Here is an 18,365-nt window from a genome sequence, read left to right as displayed (position 1 = left end):
TCCAAATAAACTCTCTGGACTGTTGTTTGTTTTTTTTTAATTTTGAGATGGTATCTCATGTTGGCCAAGCTGACCTTCACCTCCTGTGCGCCAGTGATCTGCCTCAGCCTTCTGAGAGGCTGGGACAACAGGCACCAGCCACTTGACTTTGGATGAATCTTTGTGACTTCTGGTGAGTTGAATATTTCAAAGTAAAGATTTTCTTTGCTTTTTTGTTTGTTTCAAGAGAAAATACCATCTAATGCTAATCTACAAACCACCAAAACTCTATGTCTTTAGTTTTTCTAGTCTTTTTTTTTTTTTTTTTTTGGTCTGTTGTGGGGCTTGAACGCTGGGCCTGGGCACTGTCCCTGAGCTCTTCAGCTCAAGGCAAGTGTTTTACCACTTGAGCCACAGTGCCACTTCCAGTTTTCTGGTGGTTTATTGGAGATAAGAGTCTCATGGGACTTTGCTCCCCCCGGCTGGCTTTGAACTGCAGTCCTCAGATCTCAGCCTCCTGAGTAGCTAGGCATGAGCCACCGGCACCTGGCTTTAGTCTTTTCTAAATTAGTTAACTTGTCAATACCACAGTTTTAAAACTTTTAAAAACAAACACCTGTTGGGCACTGATAACTCATACCTGTAATCCTTCATGGTTCAAAGCCAGCCTGGGCAGGGAGATCCATGAGACTCCTATCTCCAATTAACCACAGAAAACTAGAAGTGGCTCTGTGCTCAAAGTAGTAGGGTACTAGCCTTGAGCAAAAGTGCTCAGAGAGTGCCCAGACCCTGACTTCAAGCCCCATGACCAACAACAGCAAAAAAAACCCCAAACAAACAAAAACACCCTATTATATATTTAAGATACTCTTTGCCTAATATGTCAAGATGCTAACCTTGACTCACAGAGAATCTTAGTCTCTTATGCTCGGACAATGTGGATGTGGTGTGGGGACAGTCACCTGATTATGTTGCTTTCCTCTTGGTTCTCCATGTCTGGATGATATACTAGGTACTGATCACAGCCGGAGTTAAAAGCTTATGTATAACTTAATGAACACAGAGCATATTTAAAATTAAAAATACAGGACAGCCTGGATACTAGATACTGGAGGCTCCTGCTTATAGTCTTATGTAGTGAGGAGGCTGAGATCTGGAGATACTTGTTTGAAGCTAGCCTGTGCAGAAAAATCTATGAAACACTTATGTCTAATTAGCAAAAAGCTGGAAGTAGAAATGTGGCTCAGATGATAAAAGAACACCAGCCTTGAGTAGCCTTGAGTATAAAAGCTAAGCAAGGGCATGAGGCCCTGAGTTCAAGCCCCTGTACCAGCATACACACACATACTGAACAGTCTGAGCATGATTGTATATACCTACAAACCCAGTATTTTGGAGGCTCAGGCAGGAGGACGGCTGAGTATGAGGCCAGCTCCGGTTACAAAGGGAGACCATGTTTCCAACAACAAAATACTGAACAGTTATGAGTGTCCTAGGACTATCTGGATATATGCATTGTTTTTTGTTTGTTTTGGGGTTGTTGTTTTTTTTTTGGTTGGTCCTGGTACTTGAACTCTGGGCTTGGGCACTATCCCTCTTGAGCTCTTCAGCTCAAGACAAGCGGTCTACCACTTGAGCCACAGCCCCACTTCTGGTTTTCTAGTGGTTTATTGGAGATAAGAGTCTAATGGACTTTCCTGCCTGAGCTGGCTCTAAACTGTGATCCTCAGATCTCAGCCTCCTGAGTAGCTAGGATTACAGGTGTGAGCTACCCGGCACCTGGCATACGCATTGCTTTTTATTTATCCCAATTCACTGTAATTACTTATTTCTTTTTAGACATGGTCTTGTCTTGAACTCATGATCTCCTTGCCTAGACTTTCTTTGTGGTGTGTCTACAGGCATGTGCCACCATGTCCAGCTGCAGTGGCTACTTTTTTTTATTGTTTTTTTGGGTCCAGTCATGGGGCCTGAACTCTGGGCCTGGGCGCTGTCCCTCAGCTCTTCAGCTCAAGGCTAGTGCTCTACCACTTGAGCCACAGTGCCACTTCTGGCTTTTTTCTTATGTGGTGCTGAGGAATCGAACCCAAGGCCTCGAGCATGCAAGGCAAGTGCTCTACCTCTGAGCCACCTTCCCAGCCCCAGTGGCTACTTTTTTTCTTTTCTTTTTTTTTTTTTTTTTTTTTTTTTTGGTCCAGTCATGGGGCCTGAACTCTGGGCCTGGGCGCTGTCCCTCAGCTCTTCAGCTCAAGGCTAGCACTCTACCACTTGAGTCACAGCGCCACTTCCGGCTTTTTTCTTTTTGCTTATGTGGTGCTGAGGAATCAAACCCAGGGCCTCAGGCATGCAAGGCAAGCGCTCTACCACTGAGCCAACTTCCCAGCCCCAGTGGCTACTTTTTAATGCTTTCATTGTCACCTCTTTCTCCCTGTTTTAAATGAAGCCTGTCAGGGTACCCAGGACTTAAATCCTGGTCATATAGCCACTTTAGGTGTCAAAGGATCTAGCAACTCGGCTCTTTTTCTCCTATCCCCTCCCCAATTCTTTTAGTTGTGAAAAGGCTTCTGTGCTATCACCTGCCTGTTTCAGCAGCACTGACAGCACCAGGAAAGTCTGGATGCAACCTTGGAAGGACCATACACTCCATAGGATGGGCCCTCTGGGGGGAGCCCAGTCCAAACCCCACAGGAGATCCCACCACACCAGCTTCAGACGCCTCCACCAAGCGATGCTCCCAGAATGCACCATGTTCATAAGCTTTGTGAAATAGTGAACATACAGGAGAATATCTCGGGGAATTGTTTGGAGGCCTGTTGCCTACCATTGAGCAAATTCATACCCTATCAAAGTCTCCTGAAGGAGGCCTGAAGACCCTCCTTCCCAACTCTATAGCCTTTATTGAAGTCAGGAGAGGAAGTGGTACTGTGGCTCAAGAGGTAGAGCACTCGCCTTGAGCTGAAGAGCTGAGGGACAGCCCAAGCCCAGAGTTCAAGCCCCACGACCGACAAAAGAAAAAAAAAATGAAGTCAGGAGAGGAGGTGTTTTTTGTGAGATGGACCCAGAATGGCAGTCACCTGGAAGATGGCAGAAGGCTTCACGTAGTGGTCCAGGATGGGGTAGGGCTGGCCCCTTGGGCCCTCAGGGATCTGGAGCTGGTAGCTGACTACGATGCTGATGTTGGAGAAGCAGTCCTCCTCACACAGCTGCAGGATCACCAGCACCATGGAAGGCAGGGTCAGAATTACATGTGGAGAAAATGATAACAAGAAGACTCTCACTTGGATGCAGTCATTAAGAAATTAACAAAGGGGATGAAATTGGTAAATTGGAAGTCCTAAAGCATCTTCTGAAAAATACAGCCTGAATGAAAACTTTCTTTGAGCAAGCTGCCAAGAGCATTGGAAAAACTGCCCTGGCCTTAGGTCTCATGACTTCTGGTTCTATCAACAATCACTAAGGGATTGTGGCCCTCTGTGCCCAGAACTGACCTGGACTTTATTTGGAGGACAAATAGGAGCTACGGGAGGGAAGAGTCAGTCACATCTGAGTTTTCAAAGATGTTTCTCAAAAGCCATGTAGAAGAATATACTGAACATGTTAAAACTGAAAATAAGCACAGTGCCAATGGCTCACAATAGGTGTGAGGAATAGGATTATAGGATTATAGGAATCCTAGCTACCCAGAAGGTCAGAATCTGAGCATCAGTGGCTTACACCAATAATCCTAGCTACGCAAGATGCTGAGATCTGAGAGGATAAAGGTTCAAAGCCAGCCAGGGCAGGAAAGTCTCTGAGACTCCTCTCTCCAATTAACCAGAAAAAGGTACAGTGGCTTAAGTGGTAAGAGTACCAGCCTTGAGTTTAAAAAAAAAAAAAAAAAAAAAAAAAAGCCGAACAACAATAGGAGGCCCTGAGTTCAAATCCTAGTACTGGTACACACATACACATACACACCTACAGCCCTGAAAATAAGGGGTCAGCAGAGAATGCCATTTGCCATACTTTGTTTAAATGAGCCTTCCCACCAAGAAAAGGGCTTTGAATATACAGAACAAATGAGTCACATTTCCAGTGGAAGTGTACTCATGCTTTTATTTAATGAAGGCCATGGATATAAATATCTTTAAACCAACACTTTGGAAGAAGATACACTCAGAAGCAGAATGCAGGATTTTGTTTTTTTGGAATAAATGATCCATGTAGGTTCAGAGTTCTAGGTCCTTTTAGGCTCTACTTATTGACAAATACAATTTTTTCTCATGCCTCTGAACACCTTGTGGAGTGGAGGAGAAATTTTCTAAATTATAACTTCTATCTTTCCTGTTTATTGTTCAATTTTTGTGATACCGATTTGTATAAAGCTATTTATCCTACTGTCCTTATCAAGTGAGGTTAGGTAACATACTAACATACTGAACATTTGTCTGTATGTGTGTTTGTGTGTGTTGGTATTGGGGCTTGAACTCAGGGCCTGCGTGCTATTAGCTTTTTCACTCAAGCCTAGCACTCTACCACTTGAGCCACAGTTTCACTTCCAGATTTTTCTTGGGGGGGGGCGGGGGTAATTGCTGGTTAATTGGAGAGACTTTGCTGCCAGGCCTGACTTTGAACCTTGATCCTCAGATCACAGCCTTCTAAGTAGCTAGGATTACAGGTGTGAGCCACTAACCCCTGGTATAACATTTCCAATTTATTACCAGAAAAATTTTCAGTTATAAGAACATTTCCTTTTTTGTCCAGGTCCAAGTTCCAAGAAGTTCAGAGCTGTAGTGTTCAATTTTAGTAGTTTTTTTCTTCCTGCTTTTGTTTACTTGCTTGTTGTTTGTTTCGTTTTGCTTTCATTGCTATGGACAGTAGCCAGGGCCTTATACATGCCAAGCACATGGAGCTAAATTCATAGCCCAGGTTGCTTTAATTTGAATTTCTGGTATGATTATCTATTATGTTCATGCCATTCCGTGGCATGGTGTGCTAGGATTACTTTAATCATTTTATTTGCATGTACTGGTGTGGGTCCTGCGTCGCATGGATCTTTATTTTTATTTTTATTTTTTTGCAAGTTCTGGGACCTGGGCACTGTCCCTGAGCTTTTTTTTTTTTTGGGTCCGGTCATGGGGCCTGAACTCTGGGCCTGGGTGCTGTCCCTCAGCTCTTCAGCTCAAGGCTAGCGCTCTACCACTTGAGCCATAGCACCACTTCCGGCTTTTTTCTTTTTGCTTATGTGGTGCTGGGAATCGAACCCAGGGCCTCAGTCATGCAAGGCAAGCACTCTACCACTGAGCCACCTTCCCAGCCCCTCCCTGAGCTTTTTTGCTCAGAGCTAGTGCTCTACCACTTGAGCCACAGCTCCACTTCCAGCTTTTTGGGTAGTTATTTGGAGACAAGAGTCTCACAGACTTTCCTGCCTGGGCTGGCTTTGAACTGTGATCCTCAAATCTCAGCCTCCTGAGTAGTGAGGATTATGGGCATGAGCCACCAGTGCCCAGGTGCATGGATCTTTTGTTAACATCACAGGTCACTCTGGACTCTGGTCTAACTTCTGCCCCTTACCTCTCCATTTGTGGGGCTGAGCCAGATATGCTCACACAGCAGGGGGCTGCTGGTCCAGTTCCTAAGGCGGTCCTGACAGTCAGTCATGTGGGAACACTGCAGCCTCTTCTTCTGCTTCACTGCATCCACATCCATGGTGAAGTTGAGCAAAGCTTCTCTGAGGCCTGGGGCTGAGGACCACAGCTTCCTGAGGAGACTGGCCTGGCAAGGCCTGGCAAGGTCCAGGCAGAGACCCCACCTGCTTGAGACTCCACAAGCCCCAGCTGGGCTTGGGCACCATGCAGGGCCTTTTCTGGGGCCAGCACCAGGTTCTTCACTTGGAAGGGGATTTCTCACCGCCTCTGGTACTGGCAGTGGGAAATCCCTGGGGCTCTGGACTTCACCAGTGCAGCCCATTCCCAAGTCAGAGGCTGTCTTCCTTAGGGAAAGAGGCACAGGGCAGGATTTTGGGAGGCAGTGAACAAGTAAGGAGAAGGAGGAAGAAGAAGGGAGAGAGAGTAAAACCTGAGCACAGAAAGGCCTTGGAGGGCTGGGAAGGTGGCTCAGTGGTAGAGCGCTTGCCTTGCATGCCTGAGGCCCTGGGTTTGATTCCTCAGCACCACATAAGCAAAAAGAAAAAAGCCGGAAGTGGTGCTGTGGCTCAAGTGGCAGAGCGCTAGCCTTGAGCTGAAGAGCTGAGGGACAGCGCCCAGGCCCAGAGTTCAGACCCCACAACCGGACCCCCCCCCCAAGAAAAAAAGAAAGAAAGGCCTTGGAGATGCCAGGGCCATCTGCCTGTTCCTGTATAAAACAAGCCAGAGCACAGAGAGGGAAAAACACCTGCCCAGTGTCACACAGCAGGCTCTGTGTAGTAATAGGTCACTTTCTAGTATCAAGTTCACAATGGCCCTCACCCCAGGAGACTGCTCTGTGACTTGTAGTCAGCTATCTCTGGGATTACTCCTAAAGATGATGCCCTGGCGACTGTTATCTAGATGCTGCCTAGAGGGGAGCACTTGAATTGGCAGTGGATACTTCAGCCCTGAGAACCATGCCTAGCCACTCCTGGAAAGTCTCCCAACTCAGGATGGATGAGAGGCCTGGCCTCCAGCAGACCATTCAATCTAACCTTGGCTGGGAAGCCTTGATGTGGGGAGCAGAGAAAATATAACTCAGAGAATAGAGGAAGGGTACCCCTAGGAGCCTCTCAGGCATACACATAGGCAGAGGCAGATGGAGACCGAGCAGTAGCTGGTTTTCTGTGTGTTTTCTCAGAAACTCCTCCCTTCAAGCCAATAAGGACTCCTTCCCAGCAATGTGGGTGTGACACGGGACCACCCTTTTCAGGCTGGGCAGATAGCTCAGACTGACAGAACTGCTCAGGGCTAGTAGAGGAAGCTCAGGCACAGGGCCTACACCAGCCTTCACCCCTGCCCTCTCTCCCTGACTGCCATAAGCCACCATACAATGGGCACAGCATGCCAGACTGCAAGGATGCCCTTACCTGACTCAGTGGCCTCGGTTGCTGAAATTATTTTAAAACACAAATCTACATTCACTCTGCCACCAAAGCCAATGGGCAGTGCACTGGGGGTGAAGTTCATGGACAGCTCCAGGTGAACCACAGGTCGTGAGCTAAACAAGACAGCAAAGAGGCCCATGAGAAGTGTGCACTGAACTCTTAGGGCCATGCTTGGCTGATTCATTCACACATTCAATGAATGGGAGTTCTGAGATCTCAGGCTGCAGGAAGAGACAAATCCTTGCTCTATGGGGATGCAGACAAGCAAATAAGCAAGAACTGGGGCGGGGGGGTATGTATTGATTATGGTGAAAATAAAATAGGACAAAGTGACAGAGACTGGGGACTTCTTAGATGGTGTGGTCAGAGGTTTACCTCTCCAATGAGGAGGCACTGAAGTTTTGGTCAGTTAACATGAAAGCCAGTTTCATGATCTTAGAGGGACAAGGAACATTCTAGGCAGAAACTACAGCTAGTGCAAAGGCCTTGAGGCAGGAGTGAGTTTGGATTGAAGGTCAGCAAGACGAGTACAATGTATGAGACAGAGGGCTTAGACGGAGCCAGCCACAGACATCAGGCTCCTGTGAAGAACTGGGACTTGGCTCCACATGGCAGCCATTGAGGAGTGAAGAGGTCCCTCAGCTACTGCATAGGATGGAGCAGAGAGCGAGGTCTTAGGAAGAGATAACAGTCTCTTACACTTGTACATATTGGGGGGGAGGGGGAGATGCACGTACCTGCTTTTACCTGTACTGGAGCCTAAACCCAGGGCCTTCCATTCCGGCTTAGCCTTTTCCTCAGGGCTGGCACTCTACCACTTGAGCCATACTCCTACTTCTGGCCTTTTTTTTTTTTTTTTTTGCCTAGGCTGGCTTTGAACCAGGATCTTTAGATCCCAGCCTCCTGAGCACTAAGATTACAAATGTGAGCTGCCATGTCCAGCTCTAGGAGGTATTCTGGAGACACAGCCAACAAAATGTTGACAGAGTGGTAGAGAAAAAGGAGGGGGCTGGGAAGGTGGCTCAGTGGTAGAGCACTTGCCTTGCATGCCTGAGGCCCTGGGTTCAATTCCTCAGCACCACATAAGCAAAAAGAAAAAAGCCGGAAGTGGCGCTGTGGCTCAAATGGTAGAGTGCTAGCCTTGAGCTGAAGAGCTGAGGGACAGCGCCCAGGCCCAGAGTTCAGGCCCCACGACTGGACCCTCCCCCCCAAAAAAGGAGGAAGGGGTGACTTTGTCCAACAAGAAATTCACTCATCACCTGACTTATGCAACTGTAACCCCTCTGTACATCACCTTTAGAATAACAAATAAAAAAAAAAGGAATCGAGGCTGACTGGGGCTTTTGTCCTGGATGGGGTAGATGATGGTGCCATTACGGAGGCAGGAAGCCTGAGGGAGGGAAGGGAATAAGAGCTCCATGGTGGTGTATACATGCTCAAGGCTGCTGGAACCAGTCCCCCAGAGTGTGCTGAACAGACAGACAGGGCCTCCAGGAGCTTGCTGGCCGGGACAAGACTGGCAGGTGCTCTCCCACTTTCTTAGAGTGGTTCTCATCCAGCAGAAACAGCGACCACAAGCCATGTTACCCCCTACACTGTCCTTCACATAATTCCCATGCTTCAAAACAGGCATCCTCCTTGAGGACCTGATGTCTGCTGGTGGCTGTATCAAGGGCAGGCCAGGGGTGATGCTGGGGCTAGAAGGCAGAGCAGATCTCCTGTCCTACCAGAGCACAGCTGCCCGGCCCAGCGTGCCCACGGTGATGTCAGCCAGGCCATCGCCACTGAAATCCAAACCACCAGCCAAGGACATGCCAAAATAGTGGAGTCTTGGGACCATGGTGGAGGCTCTGATCCTCTGTGAAAGAAAGAAAGGAAGGAAGAAAGAAAGAAAAAGAAAGAAACAAAAAACGTGGTGTGAGGTAAGAAAAGAGAAGAGAAGTCTTTCCTGGTTTTCTGGGAGTTTCCATCATCCCCCACTTTCCTGCCCCAGGGAGCCCTTTCAACCTAGAAGCAGCAAAGTGGCATTTGAATGAAGCCAGGAAAACTGAGTGAGAGAGGGGGGAGGGAAGAATCAGGAAAGAGAGGGTTCTCCAAGGGAGGAGGAGTGTCCACCAGGGGTTGCTCCTGTAGGCTGGAGTGTTGACACTGAAGAAAGTAGCCAGGAGCAAGGCTGGGCTGGGAATCCCAGGGAGGGATGCCAGGCCTGAATTGGGCTCATGATGTTGGGGATGAAAAGGGGGGGCTGGGTTTGGGACAAAGCTAGAGTCAGTAGTACGTGGAGACTGACAGGCTCAGCTGAGACTGTCCAATGGCTGACCCAGGTTTCTGCTGGGGAGAAAAAGAGGAATGGAGCCCATGGGAATTTGGGAGAGGCTGGCTTCCATTGGGCGGTGTGAGAGTGAGAAGACTGCGAGCCAACCAGGAAGAGGTGTCAGCAGCTGGCAAACAGGATGGGCCCAGGAAACATGCAGCCAAGCTGGCAGTGGCCCAGGGTCAGGTAAAGCATAATGGGGTTGGGAGGGAAACAAAGACCAGTCAGAGAGGGAGGTACCTGAGGCAGGTCAAGAATAGCAAAACAAGATAGGCACCGGTGGCTCGTGCCTATAATCCTAGCTACTCAGGAGGCTGGGATCTGAGGATCACTGTTCAAAGCCAGCCTGAGCAGGAAAGTCCGTGAGACTTATATCTCCAGTTTACCACTAGAAAACTGGAAGTGGCGCTGTGGCTCAAGTGGTAGAATGCTAGCCTTGAGCTGAAAAGCTGAGGGACAGCATCCAGGCCCAGAGTTCAAACCCCATGAGGGACCAGAAAAAAAAAGTAGCAAAACAAGGAGATATAGATCAGGAAAGTGAACAATGCCCCAACCTCTCCCCCTCTTAAGGTTCTGTAGAAGGCCTGGCCTGGACCTCCCCCCCACCCAGTCTTGTGACCTCCTTGTCTTTACTGACATTACCAACCACTCAAGGCCAGCCTAGCACTTAGCTCTCAGGCTGACCTGTCTCAGGTAACCCCACTTAGAGGTAACAAGCTCCAGAGAAGGGCAGGAGAGGCTCCCAAGTCACCTGTGAGGGGCTGGCAGGGAGGCCATCCCGGCGTCCATTGTAGATGTACACGCTGCCAAAGCTGGCCCCATCGTCCAATGTGAAGCCCTCTAGTGGGGCTCCGATGGCCACGTCCGTAAGCCTGTCCTGATTAATGTCCCCCACAGAGGCCATGGCGAAGCCAAAGCGACCACCACCAGGCTCTACATGTCCACTCAGTGTGTGTGCCAAGGAGAAGGAACCATCCTGCAAAGCACAAAGCAGGCAGCCCTCAGAAAGTCGTGCATGACATCCTCCTTACCTCCGGGGCAGGTCCAGGGCTCAGATGGGTAAGGGACTCTCAAGGTTCCACAATGAGCCCATGGTAAAACTGGGGTCCTCTCGTCTTGACATCAAGACCCCCCCCAGCCACACCCCCTTGACTCCTACATGAAGGAGGGCTAAATTAGCCATTGGGAAGCCTGGGCTCCAGGCATGGCCCTCATACACACTCGCTAGGCAACATCACTGTGACTCACTGAACTTCATCTGTAAAATGGGAGTAATGGCTACCTTCTGTTACCAGGAGAACTGACACTCCCACCTGCTCATGTAGTTGATACACGTAGACTCTGCCTTCTTCTCTACGAATGTGGAAAAATGGAGCAGCCACCAGCAAGAAATCCGTGGTCCCGTCCATGTCCACGTCCACAGGGCACAGCTCAGAGCCAAAGTAGGACCCCATCTGTACCCCAGAAGAAACTTGGTGCTGAGTGCTGGGTTGGCCTCTCCAACCCTCAGCAATGCCAGGGGCCTGCTTATAGAGTTCTTGGACCAACAAGTGGGATTGTTCCAGATCAGAGTGTGTGTGTGTGTGTGTGTGTGTACTCACACACACGCACACCAGTACTGGAGCTTGAACCTCAGGGTCTGGGCACTGTTCCTTAACTTTCCTGCTCAAGGCTGGTGCTCTACCACTTGAACCACAGCTCTACTTTGGACTTCTTTGGTTAACTGGAAACAATTTCACAGGCTTTCCTGCTCAGACTGGCTTTGACAGACATGCTCAGATCTCAGCCTCCTAAGTAACCCACTTTGCTCACTAGGTCACTTTGTGACCACCAGGCAGACATTCAGAGCCACAAACGTCTACCGAGGAGCCTAAGTGTTGCCCAAGTTGGCTTCATCTCTTTTCCTAGGGTCCCCAAAGCCTCTACTGGCAGCAGGTACCTGCTCTCCCTCCAGCCTTGGTACAAAGGTAGCCTCTCTGTCTTTCTTCTGAAGCTCAAACACTGCTCCATGTTGTTTGTACCGTGGAGCCCCAGAGATATAGGAAACTCCACGGGCCTTGTGTAGTACTGCCACAGAGTAACCTGTACAGAGGTAGACAGAAACTCACATTATTAGCTATACCACTCCACTCAATATAGACTTTTGTTATTGTTGTTGTTGTTGGTTGTGGGGCTTGAACTCTGAGCCTGGGCGCTGTCCCTCAACTCTTCAGCTCAAGGCTAGCATTCTACCACTTGAGCCACAGCGCCACTTCTGGTTTTCTGAGTGGTTTATTGGAGATAAGAGTCTCCTGAAGGGAAGTAACAAAATGCTGAAACAAGGATACAGGTTGACCCATTGTAACAATGAGATGAACAAGACACTATGTTGAAAAGGAAATTTACAACTTGGGGGGCAGGGAGTAGGGGAGGTGGGACCAGAAGGGATGGTAGGGGAAAAACAAAGGCGGTAACTGCTTTATAGGAAATGTACTCATACCTTACTCATGTAGTTGTAACCCCTCTGTACACTAATATTACAATTTAAAAAAATAAAGAAAAATCTAGTATAATAAAGGGCTTACTTATTTAAAAAAAAGGAAAAAAAAAAGCCTCACAGCCTTTCCTGCACAGGCTGGCTTTGAACTGTGATCCTCAGATCTCAGCCTCCTAAATAGCTAGGATTACAGTCATGAGCCACCATTGCCCAGCTTCAGTATGAACTTGTACACACAAATTCACTGCCTGCCCCTTTCTTTTTCCTTTTTTTTAAGGGATGGAAATTGGATGTGTTTGTTATTTAAAAAAAAAAAAATTCCTTAGGATTCTTAGCCAAGAAAGGAATATTTTGCATGTGAGGATTAAGAGGACGTGGTGTGGGGGCCAGCCAGTCTCCATGATTTTCCTTCCCTAGGCAGCAGCCCAAGGCACCCTGTGCCCTCAACCTTAAGGTCCCCAGCGAGGGTCCCTCCTGCTCCCACCAGGAGTCCTAAAGTGTAGTAAACTCCTCTCACACACCATCAATATGCCTGCCTCTTCAGTTTACCTAGGCCCCAGGTGAGGCCCCGCCCTCACCTCCCTCACCCCTCCAGGCCCCGCCCTCTCCCAGCCCCCCTCACCTAGGTATCCATACTGCGCCGGCCCGGCCCCTGCGGCCTCGGCGCTGTGGTTCAGGAAGCGGCCGCGGCGCTGAGCGGGGCTGTACAACACGGCTCCCCCCGACCAGGTGAAGGCGCCCACGGCGCCGAGCAGCAGCCGCCCCTGCGGAGGCAGGGAGAGGCGGTAAGGGTGGGGGCCGGAGGGCAGCCGGCCCGGGCCAGGGGCGGTGCGAGCCCGCGGGTCTCCCGCAGGCCTGCAGACCGGCGCGCTGCGTCCGCTGTGTTTCCTTCCACTGGGTCCAGGGTTGTGTTTTCTGTGTGTGTGTGTGTGTGTGTGTGTGTGTGTGTGTGTGTGTGTGTGCGGTGCGTGCGTGTGCATGTGTGTGGACGGTCGTGGGGCCTGGGCGCTGTCCCTCAGCTCTTCAGCTCAAGGCTAGCCCTTTACCATTTGAGCCACAGCGCCACTTTCGGCTCTTTGGGTGCTTAATTGGAGATGAGTCTCATGGACCTTCTAGCTGGGGCTGGCTTCGAACCGCTCTCCTCAGATCTCAGCCCCCTGAATAGCCCCGGCACCCCGCCAGGATCATGTTCTCCCGGTGTGGTATCTCTCCCTATGGAAGAAACAAACGACCTGGGTGCACGTCATGAGTGCACAAAGCAGAACGACTTCCTGGGGCGCGACCATTCTCTTGTCTCTTAGTGGTAACAGACTTCTTCCCTTCATCCTAAAACGACTCCCCCAGAGGTCCCTCACAGGGCCCAGGGCCTCTTGGAGTCCATCCTCTCCCAACAAGTCTGCCCATGTGGAGTAGACCACAAACCTCGTCCAGAATCTGTGCGCTGAAGCCAGTCTGTGCCAGCTGGTAATGAAGGGCGTCTCCGACGGTGCCTGGAAACCAAGGAGTCCAATGAGGTCTCCACCATGCCAGAGAATGTGGTCCCGTGGGGCTATTGCCCCAGAGGAATCGATGGAGAATAGGGAGACTTGGCGTTTGCTTTAGCATAGTTGGGAGCCAAAGTTCACTCTTTCTGGGCTCATTTCCTCCGGGAATGAGGAAGTGTGCCTGGGGTGTCCTTGTTTCTGGAGTACCAGTCCAATTCATCAGAGTTTCTTGGAGATTCTGGGAGGTAAGGAAGGCTGGGGTGTAGTGGTCTTTTTACCAGTGAACAGCTGAGGCTCAGACAGGTGATTGGGGTGGGACAGAGGCCCTGCTGCTGGGGGGAGAGGGGAAGTGTAGCCCTCACCTTCCATGTGAATGATGCTCTGCTGCAGCTTGCTCAGCAGCCCATCCAAGGCACCGTAGTTGGTCACCTTGAAGGCGTGGGTCTCACTGGGGTCCGAGGCTATCAGCTTCAGTTCCCTGTCCTTCTTAGCATTCTGAAATTCATCTCCTACCTGCACAGAGCCCTCAGGATCAATAGGGACTCCATCACCTCCTGCACGCTCTTTCTTCTATGCTCCTGTCCTCTGCCCCTTACATGAATGCATGAACAACACACACACAAATGCATGTGCACGCGCACATGCAGGCACACACACACATTCACATTCAGGAAAACTCTCTAGTTTTGCCAAACTACATGTGTTCTTTCATGCAGAAGCTAGCTTTAGGGCCCTCCTCACCTTTTCTAACCGAAGCCTGCCACTCCTGTCATCCACCAGGACATGGCTCAACACTGTTTCCCCCAGGAGCCTTCCTGTGGGCTCTCCTCAGCCGACTCAGCCAGCAAGCTTTGCTCACCATAAAAAATAAGGCCCATGTCAATGAAGTTGTGGACAGGATGTGGGAATCAAGAGAAAACAAGGAAAGCCAAGTGCTGGTAACCACTCATGCCTGTAATCCTAGCTATTCAGGAGGCTGAGATCTGAATATCTCAGTTCAAAGCCAACTTGGGAGGGAAAGTCCATGAAATTCTTTATCTCCAATAAACTACTCAGGGGCTGGGAAGATGGCTCAGTGGTAGAGCGCTTGCCTTGCATGCATGAGGCCCTGGGTTCGATTCCTCAGCACCACATAAGCAAAAAGAAAAAAGCTGGAAGTGGCGCTGTGGCTCACATGGTAGAGTGCTAGCCTTGAGCTGAAGAGCTGAGGGACAGTGCCCTGGCCCAGAGTTCAGACCCCACAACTGGACCAAAAACAAAAGAAAACAAAACCAATAAACTACTCAGGAAAAATAAACAAAAACACAGAAATGGTGCTGTGGCTTAAGTGGTAGAATGGCAAGCCTTGAAAGGAAAAGCTAAGGGACAACGGTGTCCAGGCCCTGATTTTGAGCCCCAGTACTGATACGAAAAGGAGAGAGAGAGAAAGAAAAAGAAAGAAGAAAGAAAAGACAGAGAGACAGACAGAAAGAATGAGTGTTAAGTTTGGATACACTGCTTTCAGAAGTTCCTGTGGGAGCTCCCTACCCAGGCTGTACCACAGGAGGGGGTGCCTCCTGGCTCCTGGCTCTTACCCCAATGGCAAAGCGCTCAACACCCTGCATCTTCGGAGAGTTGATGACAGTTGTGAGGTTGAGGGGGTCTCCAAATATGTCACCATCGGTAAGCACCACCATGACCTTGGATGCCTTTTTCCTGGAGCCACGGCTTGATGTGAAGATATGATCTCTGACAACAGAAGGCAAAGTGAAGAGAACTTTCCAGGGGAAATGGCTGAGATCTGGGGGGTGGGGAGGTTTTGTTCACTGTCCCACTTCTGAAAGGCCTTGAAAAGGGTGGAGATGCCCCTTGTGTCACAGCGAGGCATGTGCTCCTCACCTGCTCCAGACAAAAAGCACCTGGACAAAATATGCCCATATCTGTCCCTTTCATGCACATGCAGGAATCATGCTGACAATATTCCAGCACAGTACTTAACACAGCACTTATGTGTCAGGTACTGCTTTAAGCATTGTATATATTTTAAACTACTTCATTCTCACAAAATCCCACAAAGCAAAATCAACTATCTCCCTGTTAGAAGTGAGGAAATTGAAACACAGAAAGGTTGGGTAACTTGCCCAAGGCCACACAAGTACAAAGCTAGAAGTTGGACCCAAGCAGCCTGTCCCTGAGCACGGCTGCTCTGTGTCTCACAGGAGAAAGCCCGGAAGGTCTAGAGGGCCGTCCCAGTTTTCACCCCACTCTCTCAGCCAGGGAAGAGCTGAACCCTGGCGCCCTCCTCTCAGCTCTGTGCAGCCACCTCCTCAGGGCAGGATGCCGCTGAGTCTCCCACTCACAGCACGTGCTGCATGGCTGAGGCAGTCTTGGTGACACTCTTCACTTGAGTGATGTTCTGGACTCTGGCAAGGGAGGCCATGGCATCCTCGCTGGCTCGAAGATCAAATTCAGTCTGGATCACTTCCCCATACTGCACCAAGGCAAAGCTGCACTGGAGGGAGGAGGGCCAATGGGGAAGGATGTGTCTCCAGGCTCAAGGCCACCCTTGCCTAAGAGGACTTCCCTGGACACAACGCTCATACACCTGAGCCTGAGCAGGAGAGGAACTTTGTAAAGAGGTAGAGGAAGATGTCATCATCATGGCCCCTAGAGAATCAGGTCTCTCCCTGAATCCTCCATGTTGGCTATAAGATTGGCCAGGTGCTTGCTTTGGCTAGTGGGACAGGAGAATGTTACTGTCATGAGAAGGCCAAGCCAGCCTGCTGGAGACCCAGGGTTTGAACAAGTGAATGAGGCCATCTCAGGCTATACAGCCCCAGCCAAGCCAGACATCTGCCTGCAGTTGCAGGGTAACTCTAGGCAAAAGCAACAGAAGAGCTACCCAGCTGAACCCTTAGAAGGACTGGGAGAAAATACAAAAGTACTTTTTTTTTCTTTTTTTTGGTCGGTCATGGGGATTGAACTTGGCTTGGGCGCTGTCCCTCAGCTCTTCAGCTCAAGGCGAGCACTCAACCACTGGAGCCACAGCACCACTTCTGGTCTTCTAGTGGTTTTATTGGAGATGAGTCTCACAGACTTTCCTGCCTGGGCTGGCTTTTTGAACCATGAACCTCAGATCTCAGCCTCCTGAGTAGCTAGGATTACAGGTGTGAGCCACCGGCGCCTGGCAGTGCTTTTTGTTTGTTTTTTTGTCGGTTGTGGGGCTTGAACTCAGGGCCTAGGCTGTGTCCCTGACCTCTTCAGATCAAGGCAAGTGCTCTACCACTTGAGCCACAGTGCCACTTCCAGTTTTCTGGCTAATTGGAGATAAGAGTCTCAGATTTTCCTGCCAGGTTGGCTTTGAACCATGATCCTCAGATCCCAGCCTCCTGAGTAGCTAGGATAACAGGCATGAGCTCAGCTAAGGTGGTTCTTTTAAGGCAGTGATGATGACACACAGTCATAGGTGACATGAGTCCAGGCCACACAGAAACCCACCTCAAAACACTTCTCATAAAAGTTCCTCATCATGTTGGAGATGAAGTCTTTGGCTTTCTGAAAATCTTGGGGTTCAATGCTTCCTGAGCCATCCAGGACTATGGCAATCTCAGTGCCTAGCCAAGACAAGGGAGCAGGTCAGGAGGAGGCATGGACGTGGGGGGAGAAGTGGGAACACATCTCTGTTCAAGCCCCAGAGAAGCTGTCTTGAATAAAAGCTCTTGTTTTAAAGGCAAAGAGAGAGATGGAACTTTCTCAGGCTCTGACTTGCTGTGTGCTGCCACTACCATGGCAGGAGTAATGAAGAGCCTAGCCCCTTCTTCTGTGTTCCAGACCTGGGAACGCCTGATCCTTGGAGGCTGCCAGCCAGGAGATCTGATCTGGGAGCCCCCAATGTGCCTTTTCTCACCAGCTTCCTCCTCCTGCTCTCCCTCATCCTGCTCTCCCTCCTCCAGGGCCCGATGCCTTCTGGCTAAGTTCTTATTCTCTCCTGGGCTGCCTCCTTTATTCCTGTAGCAGTGGCCAGTGTCCACCTGCGCATCTGGGTCCAGGAGACTTTCTTTAAGAAAAACACATGAAGATTCAGTCAGAGACTTCATATTTCCCCAGGCAAGCTGGCACTTAGCTTTGACCTGATAATGCCTTCCATTAGGGACTTCAAACTTGCTTTACCCCACTTTGGGTCTCTCCCATGGATCAAGGCCTCTTGCTGAGGGCTCTAGGGACTCTCTGTGGAGCTGTCCAAAACCAGTGAGTAACCAGTCCTCACCAAGATCAAAGAAGTCGACCTGGGCCTGGGGAAGCAGGTTGGGGGTCAGCAGGCTACAGTTGCTTGTGAGTTCTGAGCTGAGGCTATGGGGCTGCCGGGCCTGCACCTGAATGCATATCTGGACAAAAGGGAAGAAAGGAAGTAAGGGGGGAACTGGGCCACTGTAGACATGCCTGTAATCCTAGCATTCAGGAGACTGGGGCAGGAAGATGGCAAGTTCAAGGCAAGAGTCTGTCTCAAAACAAATCTATACACACACACACTTAATAATCTGAATCAATCTCATGTCCTCTATTATAGCCATACTATTAGCCCATTACAGAACTCAGTGAATTTCCAAACCAATTAGGAAACCCCTATTTTGCCCCTCACCGGATTGATGCTTGGGTCAAAGCTATAGTCAGTAACTTGGTTGGCGCATGGGCCATGAGGAATACTTGGTCAGCCCTGGCGTTAGCACAGGCAGGACTAGGCCAGGTACAAGGAAGACAGCACATCAGTCGGAACTGGCATGCATACCAGAGTCACCCAGGGGAGTCAGTGCCAACCTCCCCTTGACCCTGAATCCACCCATCCTTTCCTACTCACCAGGACACCATGCTGGTTCTGGACAACTGTGATTCCCCGGTGCTTCCCCTTTAGGACAGGGACATGCTCTGAAACAGGTCAACCAGGTAAGGAGGGACAAGAACCAGGAGGCCACTCTGGAGCCAGGGTCAGAGGACATAGGGCTGCTTGTCAGGGGCTCCTGAGCAGCCTTTGAAGGCAGGAGCTGGGACTTCAGAAGTAGACCTGGAAATGTCTAGGTTGTATTA

At 49.9% G+C, this 18,365-nt stretch overlaps 1 protein-coding gene across 1 annotated transcript in view; it reads right to left on the bottom strand.

The window, feature by feature from the left end:
• Itgae (integrin subunit alpha E) overlaps window positions 1–18,365 on the bottom strand; it is a 71,339-nt gene that overhangs the window by 25,464 nt on the left and 27,510 nt on the right. Inside the window, exons 4-19 of the mRNA XM_070001758.1 lie at window positions 18,139–18,206; window positions 17,551–17,668; window positions 17,191–17,340; window positions 16,782–16,897; window positions 15,644–15,795; window positions 14,879–15,032; window positions 13,667–13,817; window positions 13,243–13,310; window positions 12,443–12,584; window positions 11,284–11,426; window positions 10,658–10,798; window positions 10,096–10,320; window positions 8,758–8,888; window positions 7,013–7,143; window positions 5,530–5,699; window positions 3,054–3,182 (exon numbers count right to left, since the gene is read on the bottom strand). Coding sequence (XP_069857859.1) covers window positions 3,054–3,182; window positions 5,530–5,699; window positions 7,013–7,143; window positions 8,758–8,888; window positions 10,096–10,320; window positions 10,658–10,798; window positions 11,284–11,426; window positions 12,443–12,584; window positions 13,243–13,310; window positions 13,667–13,817; window positions 14,879–15,032; window positions 15,644–15,795; window positions 16,782–16,897; window positions 17,191–17,340; window positions 17,551–17,668; window positions 18,139–18,206 — 2,189 coding nt within the window. The remainder of the gene's footprint in view (window positions 1–3,053; window positions 3,183–5,529; window positions 5,700–7,012; window positions 7,144–8,757; window positions 8,889–10,095; window positions 10,321–10,657; window positions 10,799–11,283; window positions 11,427–12,442; window positions 12,585–13,242; window positions 13,311–13,666; window positions 13,818–14,878; window positions 15,033–15,643; window positions 15,796–16,781; window positions 16,898–17,190; window positions 17,341–17,550; window positions 17,669–18,138; window positions 18,207–18,365) is intronic.

Source organism: Dipodomys merriami, unplaced genomic scaffold (assembly GCF_024711535.1).
Source record: "Dipodomys merriami isolate MVZ:Mamm:240054 unplaced genomic scaffold, mDipMer1.0.p SCAF_59, whole genome shotgun sequence".
In the NCBI taxonomy this organism is placed as follows: domain Eukaryota; kingdom Metazoa; phylum Chordata; class Mammalia; order Rodentia; family Heteromyidae; genus Dipodomys; species Dipodomys merriami.
The sequence above is the reverse complement of the archived record's forward strand: the minus strand, read 5'-3'. Positions and strand labels throughout refer to the sequence as shown.